This window comes from Camelus dromedarius, chromosome 13, assembly GCF_036321535.1.
Source record: "Camelus dromedarius isolate mCamDro1 chromosome 13, mCamDro1.pat, whole genome shotgun sequence".
Classification (NCBI taxonomy): domain Eukaryota; kingdom Metazoa; phylum Chordata; class Mammalia; order Artiodactyla; family Camelidae; genus Camelus; species Camelus dromedarius.
Window position 1 is genome coordinate 50,344,158 of NC_087448.1, and position 21,868 is coordinate 50,366,025.

General features: G+C 38.7%; 1 protein-coding gene across 4 annotated transcripts in view; it reads right to left on the reverse strand.

Annotated features, from left to right (window-relative positions):
* VWA8 (von Willebrand factor A domain containing 8) overlaps positions 1-21,868 on the reverse strand; it is a 297,615-nt gene that overhangs the window by 147,873 nt on the left and 127,874 nt on the right. For all 4 annotated transcript variants that reach the window (XM_064493121.1, XM_064493122.1, XM_031466068.2 and 1 more), the window contains exon 21: positions 14,133-14,209. In XM_064493121.1, coding sequence (XP_064349191.1) covers positions 14,133-14,209 — 77 coding nt within the window. The remainder of the gene's footprint in view (positions 1-14,132; positions 14,210-21,868) is intronic.

A 21,868-nucleotide genomic window follows, 5' to 3' on the forward strand; every position in this document is an offset into this window, starting at 1 on the left:
CAACCACCTTTGGCATAGTATAAAGTAGATCTTGCATGAAATTAAATAGCAAAAGATTTTTTACCACATTTCAAAATAAAGTTAAAATAAATATTTTGGATCACTAAGACAAATGACGGACAGGCCTGTGGCTATTCAAGTCAGAAGTCCACCAGCTCTCCATGACCCTGGTTAGGCATGTCTCTTTTGGTTAATAACCCAAAATATATCTTTCGTGTAATACTTATTGCCTAAAACTTACAATATAAGTTGTATTTGTATATATCATAATATTATTTGCTATACCACAATCTGTGAATTTTTTTTATACTAATTTGTGATTGGTCATCAACTTGAAAAAATTCCCAGTGCTCTCTGGTTTATTTACCACACTTTAACCACTTGAGCCAGATAAAAAATAGGATGTAAACAGGCATTAGAGATGGAGAACTTATAACCTAAAGAAAAACTGTTGAAGTTTTCTGACATGTACCCATGGTATTAAGTTTTCACGATAGACTTTTGTAAGGGAAGAGACACTACTGCGTCATCAGAAAAATAATATATATTGCTTTTAGCAGCAGAAGGTAAAAAATTCATTTCAACCCCAGCCTATTTTCCAGTGTCATTCTAATGGCAGGGGAGAAGGAACAAATACCTCTGAGGAATTAGAGGGCAGAGGACCAGAGCACTCCTCAAAATACATTTCTTTGTCATCTTATGCTTTTTCTTAAGCTTTCTTAAAATCTGATGGAGATTTTGAACGCCACTCCATAATACACCTAAGTGTTTCAATACAGAAATGTTTACAACACCATTGGGAAAACAGCCACAAGGACCTGTTGTCCAGAGCCAACACCTCCAGCACACCAGGATGAGCGGAAGGCAGCTCACACTGCCCAGCAAATTCAGCATCTGGCCACCTTTTCTCTTCTGGTATCTAACCCACTTCTTGAACCCCAAATTAAAGAAATGAGTGGGTATAAAATGTTTTTTTTCTTCTTCACTGTTTTATGAACTGTGTGAGGACAATGACTGTGGAGTGCCTCTGGAATGACCCTGAAAAGTCAGTATGTGCAGCATTTTCTGACTAGGCTTGTGGGCATTTCAACAACTGCACTTTTTAAAGACATAAAGCTGCTTATGTCATCTTGGGACTTGAAAAGTTCTCTTGTCTCCTGGGCAATCTCTTCTACTCTTTCAGGAGGAATGTGAGTGTGGACCATTTGTCCTGTTCTCTCCCTTGCCATTTACCTAAGGTTAGTCTGAGGATCTCTAAAACCACACCAGGAAGAAAAAAAAAGTACTCAATACACAGATAAAGCGTAAAATACAACAGAAATGTTGTTAGAGGCAAAAGGCTGAAAACAGGTTACTATCCCAGTGACGAATCCCTATTCCAGTGCTACTCAAAAGTCAACTTCTCAGTGAGGCCCTCCGTGGCTGACCTGTTAAAAATTTTAAACCCCACTCTGGCCCCCTTTTCCACTTTATTTTCCCCATGACACTTACTATCGCACGGACTACATATTTTCATTATCTTCTTCTCTCTCACTATCAACTAGAATATAAATAGGAAGGCTGGGGAGGGAGGTGGGTATAGTAGCTCAGTGGTGGAGCACGTGCTTAGCATGCATGAGGTCCTGGGTTCAATCCCCAGCACCTCCATTAAAAAATAAAAATAAAAAAGTAAGTAAGTATGAAGGCTGGGAGAGGGTGGTTAGCTCTTTTGTTCCTGATGTGATCACCCATGCTGGGAAAGTGACCAGCCCCTACTACGTGATAAGTGTTTGCTGGAATGGTTGCATTCCAGTAAGCTACTCCAGTCACATGCTCTAAGGCTGTCCTGAATTATTGGTGGCGCCTTAAGTACTGTGCCTAGTTTTGTGTACTTTTTCTGGGAAGTTTTTTCTTCCCTTCCCCCTACTTTGCTTGACAAACTGTTAAGGCCCATTCTTTACAGGTTCAACTCAAATATCACCTCCTCTTTGAAGCATTCAGTATTTCTCACTTCTGTACTTGCCGCTGAACTAACTGCTCCACAGAAAGCACTTCACCTTAAGAAACTTTTTCATTGCTCGTGTAACCGCAGAACCAGCCCAGACTGGCCCTATCCTGTTTCTAACAAGATACTGAGTTGTTTTTCAGAGACAGCAGAACAAAACTGCAAGTCATGCAGCCGAAGCATGTGCAGAGGAGAAATTTTGACCTCAAATAACACCTGGAACCAAAACTTCTACCTCCTCCTCAGCTGCGAACCAAAGGACTGGGACATGACCCGAACCTTAACACCGGACCCCGTCAGAGTCAAAGGGCCCGCTGTCCAGGAAGACCTGGTGCTGAAGCTCCCTTGACCACACCTGACCAGAAATGGCCCTGTTCCAAAGGCCTCCAATTGAAACCCGTCTTGCCAGGGCGTCTGCATACCAGCCCTCCTCCCCGAACTCACAAAAGTTCATGAACCCCAGATTGGGGAGACAGATTTGATTCCTGTCCTCTGTCTCTTTTCTGGTTGATCTCAAAATAAAGCTCTTTTCTTCTATAAAAAGCCAGCACCATGGGATTGGCTTCTATGCGCTCTGAGCAGAGAGCCCTTGCTTGATAGCATTCTTAGGACTGTCCCCTCACTAGGCATACCATTACTGACAAAAGAATATCATCTTTTTTTCCCTTCTTCTTCTTCTTTTTTCTAAAGCTCCCCTACCCTCCTGCCTGGGAGGGAGCTGGGCCTCAGAAGGTATATCCCTCAGAACCCCAAGGTTCTACATGGTGTCTCTCAGACATGGTGTCAATGTCTCCCTTGACATTCTAGGGCTTGAAGGCTCTGTAGTGGGGGAGGGGGAACTTGGAAGTGGCCACCTGACTTCAAGGGGTGTGCGCTATGGTACTTGCATTGATGCTTCGTGTTGATTTATCTTGGATGTTCATTTGGCCCCCTCCTCACCGGTGATGTTACAAAGGTATCTTTTCCCAGAAGAATGCTGCAAGAATGGTCCCCGACTCCACTGCAACCACAGCTGGTGCTCCCTTGCCTCCATCAGAGCTAGATCTTACACCCCACTCCCCACACCCCTGCTCCCATCCCCTTTCACAGCCAGGATTATTAGAGACTTATGGGGATGGGTTAAAGTAACTGGCCAGGTCCTGAGGCCCTCTTTCCCGCTCTCTCCTCATTCTTCCAGGCCCAGCTGTGCTTGCTCTCTAAGTCCTGAGAAATAGATTTTAAAGCCTTCTCTCCCCTGTTCCCATTTCTCTCTCTTCAATTAGATATTCCTTTCCTTGAGCTCATTCCCAGAGGTGGGAGTCTCTCCTTTGCGCTCTCAGGGTTTGCTGTGCCTCGGGATTAGGAGGGGGTCATCCCCGGCCCATAGTCAGAACTCTAGTGCCTGCCAGGATCTCTAATTAGGCACCGCAGTGGTGGTGGTCAGCCCAGCCTTTCATCATGGGTGCTGGGGACCTCACCCCCACCATCATCTTTTTAAAATATATATATATATTTAACTAGTACCTATAACCATGCCCTGTACCTTCTAAGCATGCAAAAAAAGTTTGCATAAAGCATAAAAGAACACATAAGTGTATTAAACATATATTATGTATTACCAGTTAGTAAAGCAGATTATTAGGTGTGAAGGGTTATAAAATGAATAATCCAGAGCTCCCACTTTCAAGAAGCCCACATCACAAGAGAGACATAAGATAAATACAATTCATGTCAGAATGATATAAGAGAAGTTAATATAATATAATAATGTTATCTAATATAATAGAAATCAAAACAAAGTTCAATGGGGACACAAAAGAGAAGCAAATTAATTCTGACTGAAGACAACTGGATCTTGATGATTTTATATGATTTTAACTGACAGGGATGAATGGACAGTGCTTCCAGGCAGAGGAACAGACAAACACGCAGAAGTTTGAAGATACAAGAGAAGTTTGGGGAAAACACTGAGTATGTCTAAAATATAGTTACATGGAGGAGAGCAGAGCTGGATAGGTAGGGTGAGGCAGAGTGTACAGTTTTCCTAAACACCATGTGTAAGAGTCTGACTTTCATCTCATTGGAAATGGAGGACCCATCATCTATCCATCAGAGAGAGGACTCCCTAAGTGGATGTCTCACCAATGGATGGGAAGGAACAGGCATTGCACTTACTCATTTGCTTAACAAAAGTTTATCAAACATCTACCATATTCCAGAAATCACGCTGGAGGAGGCAGTTCAAAGAAATATCCCTGTCCTTAGGGAAAGAACAGCATCTAGCAGGGAAGACAGAGTTGGAAACATGTAATTGATAAAGAATTACATGTATGATTCAAGGTGAGTGGCTCTAAATGTACTGTTAATAAAAGGGTTTTTTTTTTGAGAAGTTACATTCTAAAATATACAAAAATAGAAATAACAACTGAGCTAAAGATGAAAAACAATACCTTAGAGACACTTTTAAATTTTCTCTGTTAATAATACAAAAAGACTTTTTGTTCTCATTAAAAATTAAAGAAGGATATTTTGGAAAGAACAGTGTAATTAATACACTTTATTATTTGTGTAACTGAAAGGCCCAGTTCTAAACTTAGTTTATTTTGATACTTATTATAGTTGAAAAAGAGCTCACAAATTTGGATTTGTAGATGCAAACGGAAGTGCAACACTGACTGCACTCCCGATAGTTCAACATGCATTTTTCAATCTCATTTATCAAAAATATAAAGGTTTTTGTTACAGTTATGCTTGCGAATTTCCATCTTTCCTGATGTCAGTGTTTTGCAAACTAATCAGAGAGTGTCACATTTTATATTTTGAATAAATGGGTTCACAACTCACTCAAATTCTTCATTTATAGGAAATTGTATTCTAAATTGTGCTAGTGTGCAGAAATGAGACATTTTCAGAGTAATACGATCTATTTCTACTTCTGACACCAAATGTGTGGATTTTTCATACCCAAAAATTCTCTAGGGGTCCTAGAGTCATCTTATTAGCATATAAAAGACTCTCGTCACTCTGGAGAGTCCAAGGGTCTTAGAACTAGGGATGAAGACAAAATATTATAATAAAAGATACCCTTATTGCACAGGAAACTATACAAGGGTTTTAGAAGCTCTTGTGCAGGGAAAGGGAATGAAGACCAAACATATAATTATTATATCACACAGAGTAACACACATTTATTTTCAGCCACAAAAAAACCTAACAATTGAAATAGTGATAAACATCTGATTTAAAAATGCTCTCTCCAGAGAAGTTTTTATTTTAAGGAGTTATTTTCTATTTTACTGCTAAAGCATGGCCTTTAGCACGAAGGGTCAAATTAAATGTTTTTTAATTTTTAAAATATCTGTTATGTAGCATCTCTCAGACAGCCATTAACACGCAGATAAATCAACAAACTGTGAACTCCTGACTTTGTAAAAGACAAATGACAGATCGCTTAACAGATCTTTTAAATACTTTACAATGAGATTACATGTGAGACTGTGTAGCATAAAAGATTTTCATGGTCAGTCCCCGACTCACTACAAAGCACTGTAATAGCTCTGGCTGTACTTTAAAGGTCTTGTTTTTATATGGTGTATCAAACTGGTGACATCGTGTAGTGCTTTCTGCAGGTCTACTTTCAATCTCTGTGGCAAACGCTGTGTTTTGAATCATTACGGAGCAAATATATTTCATGTGTGATGTTCTCTGTAACCTTATTCAAGAATCTTTCTTCCAATTAAATCAGATTCTCTATCAATGGTTATATTTATACAATTTTCTGTTGATTTCATGTTATTTGTTTATATTTACATTATTAATCCTATTTCCAACACAGGGCTTTTTTTCAAGAATCTTTTAAGCCACTGCCCATTATGTGAGGGCCAGCTTAGTTAAAAGTAGGTAACATAAGTCATAAATCTGCTAAACAGAGAACAATAAACTGTCATGTGTTGTCATATTATGCAAATCAAATGAATACCTGAGAGCATCACTGTCATCTCAAAATACGAACTCCCACAATTCTCTCTGGATATGTCCCATTTTCATATGTGACAAACTGAACAAATGAGGGTACCAATGCCACTCTGTAGACTAAATATTAGTAATCCTTAGCTCATATTTTCAAGAGCAAAGTAAATATAAACTCTAACATCTTCCCATGCTCCAGTGGATGGTCTTGAACTCCTCGGTAGGTGCTCCTCATTTTGAAAAGCACTTAGTACTAATGGTGTCACAAAGAAAGGAAACAACACCTGCTTGTAAAGGAAAAGGAGAAGGAAGGGTCTAAGAAATTTTTCTTAGGAGAAAAGACTTTGATTTGCATTTTGAAGAAAAAGTAAGAATCTCCCATATAGATCTGACAGGGAAGGGCATTCCAGGCTACAAGAGCCGCAAGTGGCAAGTTATGGAGTCATGAATATGCATGTGACACTTGGGAGCCACAAGCTGTTCATATGGTTTAAGCATAAGCATGTGAGAAGGAAAGGTTGGAAATTACAATAGTGAAACAGATGGGGCTCAAACTAAGGAGTATGGACTTGAGGTTGCTGGCAGTGTGAGTCACTGAAGGGTTCTGAGCAGGAGAGTGTATGATCAATGTCATTGGTTGGACAGTCTGAAGCTCAGGAAGGGTAGGTTGGAGGCCGAGTGTTTAACCAGGAGGCTACTGCAAGAGTCCAGGCAAGAGAAGATGAGGAAAAAAATTTATGGCCCAGAGGATGGAAATGAAAGGATTTGATCACAACTCTAGAGTGAAGGAGAAGAAACTAATGTAACAGTCCAGGTATGGCCAGTGACTGTGGGAAAAGAAAGGCAAATATTTGGCAGACCTTGAGAAATGTAGACATGATTTTGTAATGATTGGCTGGCAAGATGAAGGACAGGGAAAGGTAAAATGCACACTGATTATAGATTAGGTGACCAGATACAGGATCCCATATGTTCAGAGAGGAAATATCTATTTTTTCCTTTACCAATCATACACTCAACACTGACCTACTGATACCCACCACGAATGAGGTACAGAAAAGGGGCTGGAGGACATTTATAAAGGAAAAGTTGGCATGAAGAGATGGACATTTTGGATTTGAAATGCTCCAGAGATACCAATGTGGAGATACATACATTATATATATATTTTAAAAGCAGCTAAGAAGTGAGGAAGGGGCAGAAGATGTGATCCTCACCTACATATGGACAGAAGAAAATACAGACTTACAGGGAAGAGATTTCATTTTCACTGTCCTAGATGCATGTGACATATGTCATTTAATCCTTACAACAACCCTATGATGAAATTTGGGCTCAAAGAGGCCACATTTGGACTCACTGATATGGGGGCAAAAAAGGTGACCCTCTTGCTCCCAGTGGGATAACTGAGCAGTGTCATGCACGCTCCAGATATCCCTGTGAAGAGGCTGAGGCCAGACTTCATCTAAAACCACGTTTCCACAGCCTTATCCTGATTCCCTCACTTCTCTACAAGTTTCCCCTAAAAGCTCTCCCTCTAAAACCATTTAACACTAACATTTCCCTCTCTGGCTCTGCTTCGAGAGCACCCAGCCTAGATACCTGCTGACTGGGTGAATGAATGAATGAAGTTAAACGTAGAAATGATTCTTAGATTTTTCCAGCAATGCTCTTAATTCTTTTCGCGCCAAACATTACAGATTCATCTCAGTTAACAGAAATTAGTTAACGGAGCTGTGAACTGAGCAATCCCATTAGGACACACATCTACTCACATAATTTAAGCACCTCACCCATCTCCTTCTGCTCACGTTTGTCACTGTTGCCATCATCTGAAGAGTCTGGCTATAGCAATATGTCTCACTGATAAGGAATAGTACTTCATAAAGCTCAACAAAAAAAAAATTTGGATTTTAATGAACAAAAAGATGGCTGGGACATACGTATGTGACATGGGCCCAAGATACCTCTTTACTCCATCTGGTCACCTAAGGATGCTGGGAGAGACCTGCAGATGATGCTGACTGGAGAAGACCAGCGAGAGGGGAGCAGGCTTAAGTGGTTAAGTGATGTTATGAATATAAAGAGAATCTGATATTGAAACAATTTTGAGTTTACTTTTATTACAACTAAGGACTAAAACTAAAAAATCCTCCCCTCATCAGAGTACCACTCATTTTATAACTGAAGTCAGTGTGAAATCATGATTTTCTTAACAAAAATCTGCTTTACAAATTAAAAGAAAAAAAAAACATAAAGGACTGAAAGGTTTAAACTAAATTGATAGCAGTGATCGATTTGAACCAGGGGGAGATGAGATTGGCAGTGGTGGTTCAAGGGGATTGGAGCTATAGTGTTTTCTTTGTGCAAAAGGAAGAGCAGAATCAAACTCAAGAAAAATGTTAATAGTTGTTAAATATGAGCGATAAATTTGGGTACATGTTATATGTTTTTATTTACATTTTTTGGATTTTTGAAGTTTTTCTCAAACTAAAAAAGTACATAACACTTGAAAGGAATGTATCTATTCTCCAGTGGCCAGGGATAAAACAAAACTAAGAAAAAATACACACTGCACCAGTGGTTCTCAAGCTTATTTAGCTTGTGAATTAGGAAATGAAAATGAAAAAGAATCCCGTAGAAGCCTGCTTGTTTCCAGTCTTCTCTTCCAGGGTAGCCTAGAGCATGCTGCTTGCTGGTGTCTACAGTTTCAGGGTCTGTCTGCAGCTCTGAGTACAACCTACAACCACTATTCGGGGTGCACTGAGAACTGAAGCAGGGTCAGCCTGGGAGGAACATCACGTGAAAGATCAGAGGGATTGATCTGGTTTACAATTTTATAAATTACCTGGGTAACAGACCAGAAAACAGAGCTGCTCAAGTTACTGATGATTCACCTCAGGCGAGGTGTGTTAAGAGACGAAGTTGGTTAAATAATCTGGAGTGGTCAGGAAACAGAAAATGAAATGTAAGAAGATACTACTGTGGAAAAAATGGGAAAATATGGAATAATCAGCCAAAGGAAAGACCTTAGGATTAAGCTGGGCAAGGATTCAGAATATGAAGCTAGAATTTTAAAAATCAGGCTATTATATATAAATTGAAGTACAAAATGTAAGAATTGGTGGGCCAACAGGCTTACCATATGGCTAGTACTTTGGTGAGGTACTTACTAAAGCACTATCACCACTAAAATACTATTTAATCAGCACAAGAAAGTCAAGAAGCAGCACAGTGATTAGAGCTGAATGCTGAAGCCAAGACTGTATGAAGCCAGCTGTGTGACCTCAGACAAGTTGTTTAACCTCTCTGGGCCTCAGTGTTCTCATCAGCAGAACAGAGAGGGTAGTGGTACTGGGTGGATTTGGAGACCATCCAGATAAGATTCAAAAATCATTACAAACCTAAAGATCTATTTGGAAAAGTTAGAGGTACTGGCATAATTCATTTTGTTAATAAGGCAGTAGAAGGCATTCTTAGTGGGAAAATACTGTCCAACTGCTGATAAAAATGTTTCTAAAACACCCTTTTCAAATTCATAATGGGGAAGACGAGACAGAAGGAGTATCCCAGAGGTTTTATGCACAGTTGACATCTAACGTGTCTCCGGTTCTCCATTGCTCTTATCAGTGCTAAGAATGTCTTGATAGCTCAATAATAAGTTTTTCATCAGGTTTCAGAAAAGCTTTAAGTTTTTCTATTTTATACTGATACATCTACTTACCCTCTGAGACTTTGTGAATTTCAAAGTTTATCTTGTCACATTCAGTTAATTCAGACTGAGGAAAGCTTTGTATGCTGCATTATGCTGTGCTTTTTAAAGCATGTCATCGCCATCCACTCCAGGATATTTGATATGGAGAAGGTTAATACTACAGTTTTACACTTCGTCTTATCTCATTTGATTTCATAAAGAAAAAGTATATAAAAATATGAAAGGGGAAGAACTAGGGTTTTAACAATAACTGTCTACAATGCAATGCAGTGGTCCCCCCTTAGTCACTCTTCCTTTTTCCTCTCAGCCTCCATAAAGTTATCGATCTAAAATAGCCAGCTAAGCCTATTTCAATACATCTTTTCTTTCCATTTTCATGGCCAGTGTGGTTGTTTGGCCCCAACAATTTTATCTGGATTACTGCAATCACCTCCTGGTGTTCCCTGTGATTCAAGTCTGATATGACTCCGATATACCCACAGACTATGGTCCTAATGCTCTTTCTTGCTTAACTCGATCACGTTGCATTCAGGATAAAATCCAACCTCAGCAGGACCCCTGAGGTCCCCATAAGGCCTACATCTTCCTCTTGGCATCAACTCTCGCATCTAAGCACATACATCCCATGGGACCCAAACTCCCTCTCACTTCCTAGTTTGAGACAGCTTGTTTTCAATAACCGTAATGCCCTGTTTTGTGTTCTGCATTTAGAAAACTCCTACTTTATCTCTCAAGGCTCAGTTTGAGTGCCACCTTCTCCAGACACCTTCCACCATATCACATGCATATACTCAGAGGTTCGGGCACCTCTCTTCAAAGGTCCCATGGAATCTGCATGCGTCTCTTTCCTGGCTTATATACTACAGTGTATTATAATGTTGATGGATCTCACCCACTGACAAGTAAGCGAGCACATCTAGTCAAGATCAACATTGTCATCTATACAGTCAGCCACAGGTTCTGCGTCCGAGGACTCTACCAATTGTGGATTGAAAACCTTTGGAAAAAAAAGTCCAAAGTTCCAGAAAGCAAAACTTGAATTTTCTGTGTGCCAGCAACTATATATGTAGCATTTACATTGTATTTATAATGATTTAGATAGCATACACATTGTATTAGGTATTACAAGTTACTCTAGAGATGATTTAAAGCATATGGGAGGATATGCATAGGTTATATGCAAATACTATGCTATTTTATATATGGGACCTGAGCATCTGTGGATGTGGGTAACCGTGGGGGTCCTGAAACCAGTCCCCTACAGACAGTAGGAATGTCGGTACATCATCAGTGCCCTAAATGGCTACGGGCAAACAACAGGAATCGAACGAATACTAATTATGTGAATAACTAATATATAGTGGAAAACCAGACTCCTATACTCAAAAAATTCCTTATTTAGTTGGGGAGGCATGACTATGGGAAGGGGAGGGGATAGAAATAAGATATAAAAATTAACTAGAATGCATATCAGAGTGAGGTAAGAAAGTGAGATATGTGGCAAGGAACTAGTATTTATGAGTTAATATTTAGGTGCCTAAAATGTGCCAGACATTGTGGTTGGTCCTTTGCACAATCTCCTTTAATTTTCACAACCATCCTGAAGGGTATTATTATTTCAGTTTGATAAGGTAAGGAAATCAGAAGGAACTTAAGGCCACATAAAAGTTAATGTGATCTTAACAAAGTTAATACAATTTGATCTCTAAAACCCATGCTCTTTCTATCTCAGTGGTACAAATTCAGTCCCATGGAGTTTCAGAAGAGGGAACAGTTACACCAGAATGACAAATTAGAAAAGATTCCATGTAGAAGTAATAAAGGACCAAATCTTGAAGAACTCGGGGAGAAATAGAGTGCATTTTAGAGGGAGGAATAAAGACGGGCATGGATACAGATTCAAAACTTGTGAGGAGGACAGAGAATGGTCCAGTCTGGAATAAGCTGAGCATACCTAGAGGAAATCCCACTGAAGAGAAAGTTGGGACTTTACTGGGGGACCTGGGAACTCCACATTTATAATGAGCGCCAATATTAGAAAAGTAACCCAGAGCATGTAGGTTGTGCTGATTATTGGACCTGTACTGTCATCTTGATGAAGGGCAGCAAGAGAAAACAAATCTGGTAACGTAAGATAACTCTGATTTTCATACAGAAGTGCACTTTTTTAAATTCAAGGAGTAAATATAAGTACAGAATTGGACATATCAAGTGTCCTCTTTAACGTTAAATTAACATACCATTGTGGAAAAAGAAGAAAATAAATGTATTTCACAAATGTGAGCCATGTAGTCTCTTCTGTTTAAAATACATACCATAAAAGTCATCATACCCAATAATCTTTTAAATTATTGAAATCGTACTCCAAGGACAACACCCTGATTGTAACTAAAAACATGAATTGCCCAGCTTGCTCATTTTATGAGTTCTGAGCATTAAAACGTAAGATGGCCATACTTAGAAGCACACTGGTTGTACGTTTTATTTATGTTTGGTGATGGTTTTACTTATCAAGATTGTTTCGAACGGCTCATAACTAATTTTGTTGGAATGACATCCATAAACTAAATTGAGTGTGACTGATTATTTAGATGGTAACATCACAAATCCATTAAAAGGGATCTCAAATAAACAGAGTTAAGGACCTTAAGTAGGTCACCCAGAGATCAGAGAAGTTCCAAACATTTTTTTGGACTGCTATTTCTAGGTCTTCTAAAACATATGTTTCTCTTAAAGCAATTTCATGAGCTTAAATTTTATGGCAAATATAGCCATAAAGCTGTACATAATAAGGAAAAAAATTGTCCACATTGAAATTAGTAAGAATGTCAGTCCATTTACTGGAAACCCTTTAATAATATATATTATAAACAGAAATGGAGCTTTTCACTTCCAACTTTACATAATAAATTGAATATCAAATACTGACAAATAGAGGTACCCAGGGTCCCAGTGAAAATGAACAGATATTTTATTTGTAATACTGTCATCAATCAGTGATATAGCAATGAGTGCTACCAACAAAATAATAAAAATATATGACTTTGAAAATTTTATTACACTTTGAATTTAGGAAGTTTTTCCACAGATAATGTATCAATATATTTATGTAGCCAATCAGAATTATTATGGGATATAATCAGCATGAAATTCTTTACTGTTTGTGAATCATTTGTTACTTTTCAAAAAAAGATTGGTATAAGAGACACTCCAGGCAGAAAGTAAAGCATGGTACAGTCAGCCCTCCGTATTCACAGTTTCTGTATCATGGACTCAACCAACCTCAAATGGAAAATACTTGGGAGAACAAAAAATTCCAGAAGTTTCAAAAAACAAAACTTGAATTTGCCCTGTGGCAACTATTTACACAGCATTTACATTGTATTTACAACTCTTTATGTAGTATTTACATTGTATTAGGTATTATAAGTAATCTAGAGATGATTAAAAGTATCTGGGGGGATGTGCATCCATGGAGCTCCTGGAACAAATTCCCTACAGATACTGAGGGATGACAGTGTCTCTAAGCTTCTAAACTTTGTCAAGCACCTTGAATACTGTCTTTTTCTTGTCTATTTAAAGATAATGAAATATAGACCTAAAAGAGATATTGCAAATGACCTTGTCTACTTCTATTACTCAGAGATGAGAAGACGAAACTCAAAAACTGACTCAAATATAGACAACTTCAAGCACATATATAAACTAATGGTTGAAAATCGCTTAATCATTCATATAAAAAAGTTAAAAAATGAACAGCACATTAAACCCAAAGAAAATAAAAGGAAGGGCATAATAAGGCTAAAATCAAAAATTACTGAAATCTAAAAGAAACATACAAAAGAGAGGTTCAACACTGTCAAAAGCTGGTTGCTTGAACAGACCAATTATGTTGCTAATTTCCTGGCAAAACTGATTGTGAAAAAAAAAAAAAAGAAGACAAATAACCAATACCAGAAATAAAAATGACAATATCATTACTGGGCCTAAGGACATTAAAATATCATAAAATATTATAAACCACCTTATGCCAATAATTAGAAGACAAGGAATAATTCCAAGAAAAATAACTTATTAAAACTTCTTATAACTAGTAAAGATAATGAATTACAAAAAAAAAAAAAAAGGCCTGTTTGCTATGAGTGTGATGGTGACATAGACCCAGCAATAATGACTAAGTTCATGTTATATTCCTTTTCTTCCTTTTTTGCTGATTGTATTATGTAACCTTCATAATCTACAATCAGAATTAATTGAGGTAGTTCAGCTTCATATATTTTTCTTTAAAAATATTTTGATGTCCAATATACAGAAAAGTAAAAACTGCTCCACCATACAAAGGGACTCTCACGTAAAGAGCAGGAGGAACAGAAATAAAACTGGTACATTAATATATGGGCCTTTAAGAAATTATTTTTAAATTGTATTGGAGCAAAATAAATGGTTAAACCAGATCGTAAGAGGTTGTGGGTTTTATCCTCTTACCTGTGCAGCTGGATATATTCTCGGGGTCTATTGAGCAGGTGAAGGAATCTATCAACAATCTTGTTTTTTCCTACACCCTGTAATTACACAGAAAACATTAAACGAGAGAGAGACTTTAATCTGGAGGTAAAACAAACCAGAAGAATCTCTTATCAAAATCTACTTACTGTTTTAGCTTACTGTTAATGAAAACCAAACTAGTAAATGTATACAGCACATCTTTTATGACATAAAGGTTTTTTTAAAAAAATTATTTCTAAATACATTAGCTCTAAGTTATACTCATTTAAAAGGAAATTCATAATTATTTTAGCCTTCTTCAACTTTTTTTTCTGTTCTATAAATTTTACACTGAACTGTACACATTAGAGCAGAGTATTATCTATTTCTGATTTGAAGAATGGCATCAAAGGTGAGCAAGTCAGTGCGAAAACAATGTTTTTCTAATTAGCTCTTCAGAAGTATGGTTCTCAGTTACATCAACACAATACTCTATTTTTCTGTTTTAATCAAACACTCATTTCTTTTCCTTTTACCCCACTTTCCAGTCCTTCAAAACCTTAGAAACCTAAAATTATAATCAGGGTTTACTAATAAGTATCAGTTATCTCTGTTCTTCCTAGAAATGCCCTCATTTCCCTACCACTTAATGATGCCAAGAGTTGCTGTCCTTTTGCAGACGACAGACTACTAAAAATGGAATCCACTCCCATGCTATTCCTCCATTTTAAAGTTTTCACTTAGAGGTGGAATACTCTGCTAATGTGATTGTAAACCTTTTAACAAGTAGGTTGTGTAGGAAGAGCTGAAGTGGTTAAAAAAGCTGAGTTCTCTAACATATGTTCTAGCAATAAATAACACTTACTGATTTCTCGTACTGTGCCAGGCTCTATGCTAAGTACTTTTACATCATAGCAGTTTCATGAGGTAGGTATGATGATCATTCCAACCTCATAAATTGAGTTAGACAACGCGGTCACATTACACAGCTAATCACAGTGGAGCCAGGATTCAAACCCAGGTCTGTCTGATTCTGATGCTTATGCTTTTAGTCCCTACATCATAGATTACATTTCTTTCAGTGGGAAATTGATTTTAGTAACCTGGGCCTTGAATTACCTCCTTCCTCACTGCTAAGAATCCATCCTAAAAAAAAAAATTATTAGGCAGGTAAGGGAAATGTATGGTACCTGGCAGCAAGAACAGAAGAAGCTCAGTCAAGGGAAGCAACCACTATTATTGTTATTTCTACTACGTACCCAGATTTCTTGTCAACAGGGGCATCTACAAGCACCAAGGACAGAAATTCAAATGAACTAAATAGGTATTTATTGAATATCATCTTTGTCTTAGCACTGTGACAGTCCCTCTAAGACAAATTCTCGAAGGAAATATGAGACTATAAATGTCACAGTTCTCAAAGGGAGGAAGACATATACACTTGGAGCACAGAAGAAAAGCCACCAGTGTAGATAAACAACTGTTAACTGATACGATGTAGGTTCTTATAGTCTTAGAATCTCTTTCTTCTCTTTAGTCCATTAAATATGTCCCAGGATGATAGAGGCAAGAGAGATTAGCCCCAGGATAATATATGCAAGAGAGATGAAGGGGACTGGAATGATTCTCAACTACTTAATAAATAAGACAGAGGTATGAAGCACGCACAGACAGTAGCAGGCAATTACGATCCATTGTACATCCTTGAATCGGAAAGAAGCACAATAAGACGAATGTTTAAAGAAAGATAATATGGCAATAATATGCAAAATATACCGACAAGAGAAGAGACTGGTATCCAGAAGGTCGATTATTTATTCATTCAACATATAAACACATATTTATTGAGGGCTGGCACATGTTAGAGAGAGAAGAAGAAATAAGAAAGATACGGTTTCTGGTCTTATGGGGCCAGAAGTGTGAAGACTAATAGATCGGAAGGTCAATTAGAAAAGTAGGTAGAAAGGGAGCAAGATATAATTAGACAACCAAGTGAACAAATAAGAAACTTCTCAAACAGTGATAAGTTCTCTATTGACATATAAGATAGGGTGAGGGGATTGATACTTGACTGGGTGGCGATTTAATGTTGATTTGGAAATGAACACCTTTCCTTAGGTAACTTTTAAGCTAAGATCTAAACAACAAGGAGCCAGTACTATTAAGATTACTAAAAGGTGGCATTCCAGGAGAAGAGGTGCTATAGCTGATGCCCTAAAATAGGAATCATTTAGGATATTTGAGGAACAGCCAATGTGTTCAAGTGCTGTGGGTGAAAAGAGAGTATACAAGATGAAGACATGTAAGCCAGCAGGGTGAGAGTTCTGCAAGCCAAGGTGAAGATGTGGGGTTTTCCTCTAAGAGTGATGGGGAGCCCTTGGAAGGTTTTCAGCAGAGAAGTGACATGAACTAATAAAGATGGTAAAACTACCACTTTGGTGGAGGTATGGAGAGTGAAGTATAAGGGAAGAGGTCAAGAAGGAGACTGGGAAGCCAGCTGGGATGCTACTGCTAGAGTCCAGGTGAGAGAATGGTGATGGATGGGATTAGGGGGTTTGAATAGAGAAGGGTGGATTCAAGCTGTTTTCCAAATAAAGCTGAGAGAACTTGTGATGGACTGAATATGGGATGAGGGAAAAGAAGGATCAAAGATTACTTCTAGACAATTCCTTGAGCAAAAAGATAGGCCAGACTAAGGGGAAGATTTTTTTTTAAGGAGGAAAATCAAGAGCTAACTTTATCTTTGTCCAAAGCACTTATTACCATATCACATTCTATCGGTTTATCTATTTGTGTGTTGAACTTCTCCCCTCACTAGAAATGTAAGCTTACTGAGAGGTTTCTTTGTTCACTCTTGTATCCCCAGGACCTAGAACAGCGTTGGCACAAAGTGGGCACAGCTTTGTCACATGAATCAATCAGAACTTCTTTCTTACATGTCTTTCCCAGGCTCCAGCTGAGACCCCATCTTCCTAACTGTCAGTTGAACTTCTGCACTGGATATTCAGACTAAACTCATTATGATTTCACCCAGGCCTATTACTTCTTTTTAACCTCAATGTCATAGTGTTGCCATGTATCCAGCTGCTCAAGGAATGAATCTCAGAATGTTTCTGACTACTCTATTTTTCCCCAATCTCATTCAACATGTCCCCAGAATCTTTGTAGTCTCTATCTGCAAAACTTTTTCTTTCTTTCTTTCCACTCCCTCTTTCTCCCTCTCCCCTGCCTCCTTCCTTCCTTCCTTCCTCCCTTCCTTCCTTCCATCCTTCCTTCCTTCTCTCCTTTGTGTAATTTATCAACGATTTTAGTACCTAATGCTATGGTTACTATACTGAGTAGGCTACAATGGTAACTAACACAGCTACAGTCCCTGGTCACACTCATAGTTTATAATCTAGCAGGAAACACAGACAATGAAGCAACGTAATAGATATGCCTGTGATGAGTGTCATGCTATGGGACATACAAAAAGCTTGAAGATTTAACTGAGGGCTCAGGAAGTCCCACCACACACAGTGATATTTCAGCTAAAATATCCAGGAATTAAAGAGGTAAAAGGAAGGAGGAGAAAGGGGAGTGTTCCAGGTAGAGAGAACAGTGTGCGCAAAGACTTGTGGGTACCGGTGAGCTGGAGAACAGGACAGGTCGGAGAGGAGTCAAGGAGCAGGAGTGAGGAAAAGAAGGGTAAGAAACAAGGCTAGAGCAGGAGGCAGGGTCGAGCTCTGGCAGTCCTGGAAGCCACTTATGAATTTTGCAGATACTAACTACTGCATACGAAATAGATATACATGTTTCTTCTGTATAGCACAGGGAACCAAATTCAGTATCTTGTAGTAACCTATTATGAAAAAGAGTATGAAAACAAACATATGTTGTGTACATGTATGACTGAAACATTATGTTGCGCACCAGAAACTGACACAATGTTATAAACTGACTATACTTCAATTAAAAAAAATAGGAAAAAAAAGTTTGGACCATTTCCTAAAAGCATCGAGAAGCCACTGAAGTAGAGGGGTAACAGGATCAGATTTTCATGTTGGAAGATCATTCTGGTGAAATGGTCTGGCAGAGAGCAAGCATGAAAGCAAAGGAAAGCCATTTGGAAAGTCCTCTTCAAAGAAGAGGCAGGAGATGATGGTGGTTTAAACTAAGGAGCAGAGAGAAATGAATGGATTTAAAAGATATTTAGGGGAGGGATAAACTGGGAGTCTGAGATTTGCAGATACTGATTGGTATATATAAAATAGAAAAACAAGTTTATGCTGTATAATACAGGGAAATATATTCAATATCTTGTAGTAGCTTACAGTGAAAAAGAATATGGAAATGAATATATGTATATCCATATATGACTGAAGTATTGTGCTGTATACCAGAAACTGACACAACATTGTAAACTGACTATATATACCTCATTAAAAAAAGAGACAGAGAGATGTAGGGGAAAGAACTAACAGGACCTGGTGATGGACTGGATGTGGGGATGAGGAGCTAGAGAAATCAAAGTTTCAGTTTTGGGCAACAGGGTGGAACTTACAATACGTATAAAAGGGGAGGGGAAGTATATTTGCTGGGTTGGGGAGGGAAGTCTAGTTTTTCAAAACAGGTGGTTTAATTTTGGACATGTTTACTTCAAAGTGCCTGCTTCCCGTATCTGCTCCTTCCTCTCCCCTTCACTGCCACTGCTCAAGGGCAGCCCCTCATTGTGCTCTGATTCCTAGAAAGGGTCCTATTTGGTCTCTCGCCTCCGGACTTATGACAGGCCAGGCCACAATTTGTTTAGTTATTTTTCTAAAACAGAGAACTCATCAGGTCATTTCCGGCTTCATTTTAAAACCTCTGATGATTCCTTCGAGGAAATGCTAAAAGCATAACCGAGGAAGGAATTTCTGTAAATATCCTGAGCAAAATGAAACACTTAGTGATCTGCTCCGTCCAGTCAGAATTCCCCCCTAGAACAGAAAACCCTCAGGATTACTTGAACAGAATAAAAACATAAATAGTATCTTATTTTTCCATTGGAAAAGCTACACATACTCATTTTTCTCAATGAGAAATTTAGAAGACAAAGCACCACCCAATGCAGAACTGCCAAAAGAAATCTGCTTCTGTTTTCATTTTGTTCCTGTACGTATTTATATTTACTTATTAGTCAGTATTCTGTATATACCATTTGTATCCTTTAATAAAAATGAGCACAAAAGAAATAGGGTTTACATCATAACTGAATCTCACTGAAGGTGATAGCGAGGAGAAGAAACCTATGGGATGAGAGGTTGTCTCATGAGGATGGTGCTTCTTCCATCCCATTGTGTTCTATGTGACAAGGTCCTGGAAAGAAGGACCTTCACAGAGGTAGGAGTCCCTGTAAGTACAGTTAGGAGGAGGAGGGACTATGTTAAGCCCCACAGACACGGAGGACAGGAGGTGAACACGCTCCCAGTTTCTGTGAGAGAAAGGATGAGACACAACTTCGAGAACTGGGAAGGATGCTAGGACTCTTGTGACTTCCTCAGGCTCATTATTTCAGTTCCCCTGTTTCCTCAGAGAGATCAGCAGTAAAATCCTTCGAAGAAAGAGGACTTCTGGGCTTATCTTCCTGGACCAGAAGAAGATACAGGATTGGGAAACTCTATCCATCTCTTGTCAAGGTGGAAAAGGAGCAAGGAACAGAGTTGGAGAAAAGGGTTACAGAGAGACGGAGAGAGCAGGGAAGAGAGAACGGGTCTATGAGTGGGACTTGGGCGAAGAGTAATTGTCCTGGTATGGAGATGCTGAAGGATCCCGCCACAGCAGATCAACTTGGAAGGATGCCCTCTGTAAATCTCACCCAAACGCGTTCCTAAGTAGCCAGCTGTCTCCAGGACCTTTGTGCCACTGCATCTTTGCTCAGGTTGCTTCTTCTGACTGGTTTAGCCCACCCTCCTCCAGCTCTCTGTTCTCCTCCACTCACCCCTTAGTGTTCTGATGAAATGTCCCCGCTTCTCTGAAGCTTTGCCTGACTCTCTCATTGTATTCACTCCTTCAACTCTGAGCACCAGAATGGCTCCCTCCTTTGCACTCCTGAACCACTGTCTTCTACAGCCCTCAGCATTCCAGACTGCAGTAACTGGCAGGTGTCGCACTCCTCCAGGCCAGGATTGGCTCTCCCCTGTGCTCTCATATCATCTGCAGGTGATAACTATTAAAATTTGAAGAAAGAAGGGAAGAAAAGGAAGGGGAAGTCATATGATTCGTTCTAGCTAAAGGAGGAAGAAACCTCTTCCAGGAACCTTCTGCTCCCTTTGTGCCAACAAAGAGAAGGAAACTAACGTTTCTGGAGCCCTCCGCTGTCTGCATCCACGCCCTTTCAGGGCTTCATCACTCCAGTTCCCATGCCAGCCTTGTCAATGGGAGGTAACTCCTGTTATCGAGAGAAGCAAACTTCAGTTCTAAGCACTTAAGAGCCCTGCACATAGCGGGAATTTGAAAGCAAATCCATTCTGACTTAAAAGATTGGGCTGTTTTCTATTTCTCCATATTGCAAAACAGAATGTCAGGAGGGAGCCTCCCTGAAATGAGAGTTTATATGAGTTATACGAGTTTACATGAGGGTTTATATCCTGTCATGGAGTCAAAGATCAGTCACTCCAAGACTATCAAATAGCCCAGCACACGGGTCCAGGAACTCCCTGCATGGCATCCACGGTTCCAGAGGGAGAATAGAACAGAGAGGAAGTCAAGCTGGATCTTTTCTTCTGCAATAATTTTTTGAATGGACTTCCAAGGAAGTGTTTGTCACTGCCCGTGTTTAGCTTTCCCTCGTGCTCTCTGAACCGTCTTAACTTTGGGTCTTCCTTCCAGTTTTCCCTAATTCTTCAGTAACTTTCATAGAGTTAGATCAGTTTGTATAATATTTAAACATTTTTTCCATAGGGTTCTAATTTCCTTTTCTAGAAAAGCTAGTATATATAAATGTCATTAACAAATACCAACTGCAGTCAAAAATAACAAAATTTAAAAAAATCCTAATTATTACAGTAAAATCAGGAGAAATAAATTGCACTTTTTTTTAACCTTAAAATTTCCATCAAATGTTGAACTTTCTAATTCTTTGTCTAAAATGCCTGAAAATAAACTCACTATACTAGCAGTTGGGAGACCTGGACAATAATCCCGCCTTAATCTCTCTCAGGTGGAAGTTTCTATCATCATCTTTATTTATTTGAATAAAGAGGGCCTAGACAAGCTGATCTCTACCTTATTCTAATATTCTTTAGAGCAACAACAAAATCAGAGATTACTGCTATATGAATCACTGGAAATTTCTTATTTTCCAAATTCTCTCAGTGAACATGCATTATTTATGTAATCAGAAAAAAATTTAAATGAATAGTAAACAGTGTTAAACATTTGCGGTAAGTGGGTTTCCTGTAACAGAGCCAACAAACAGGACCCAGAAGTCAGACAACTTATCATTCAATTGTACTACGAGTTTGTGGGACTCTAAAACACACTTATAAAGCTTCCTGTCAAAGCCATAACCTCCTTTGCAAACAGGAATAATAAAATCCACATCCTTGCAATTTCCCTTTGAAATAATCTGTTGCTATAAATGGCAAAGATACACTCTTTGGTAGTTTGGTCATTAGGTATGACCAAAGCAACCGTCACAAATATTGTGGGGAAAAAAAAAACCAATGTTGTCTACAAAAACAACATACAGATTAAGAACAAAGACAAGAAAAATA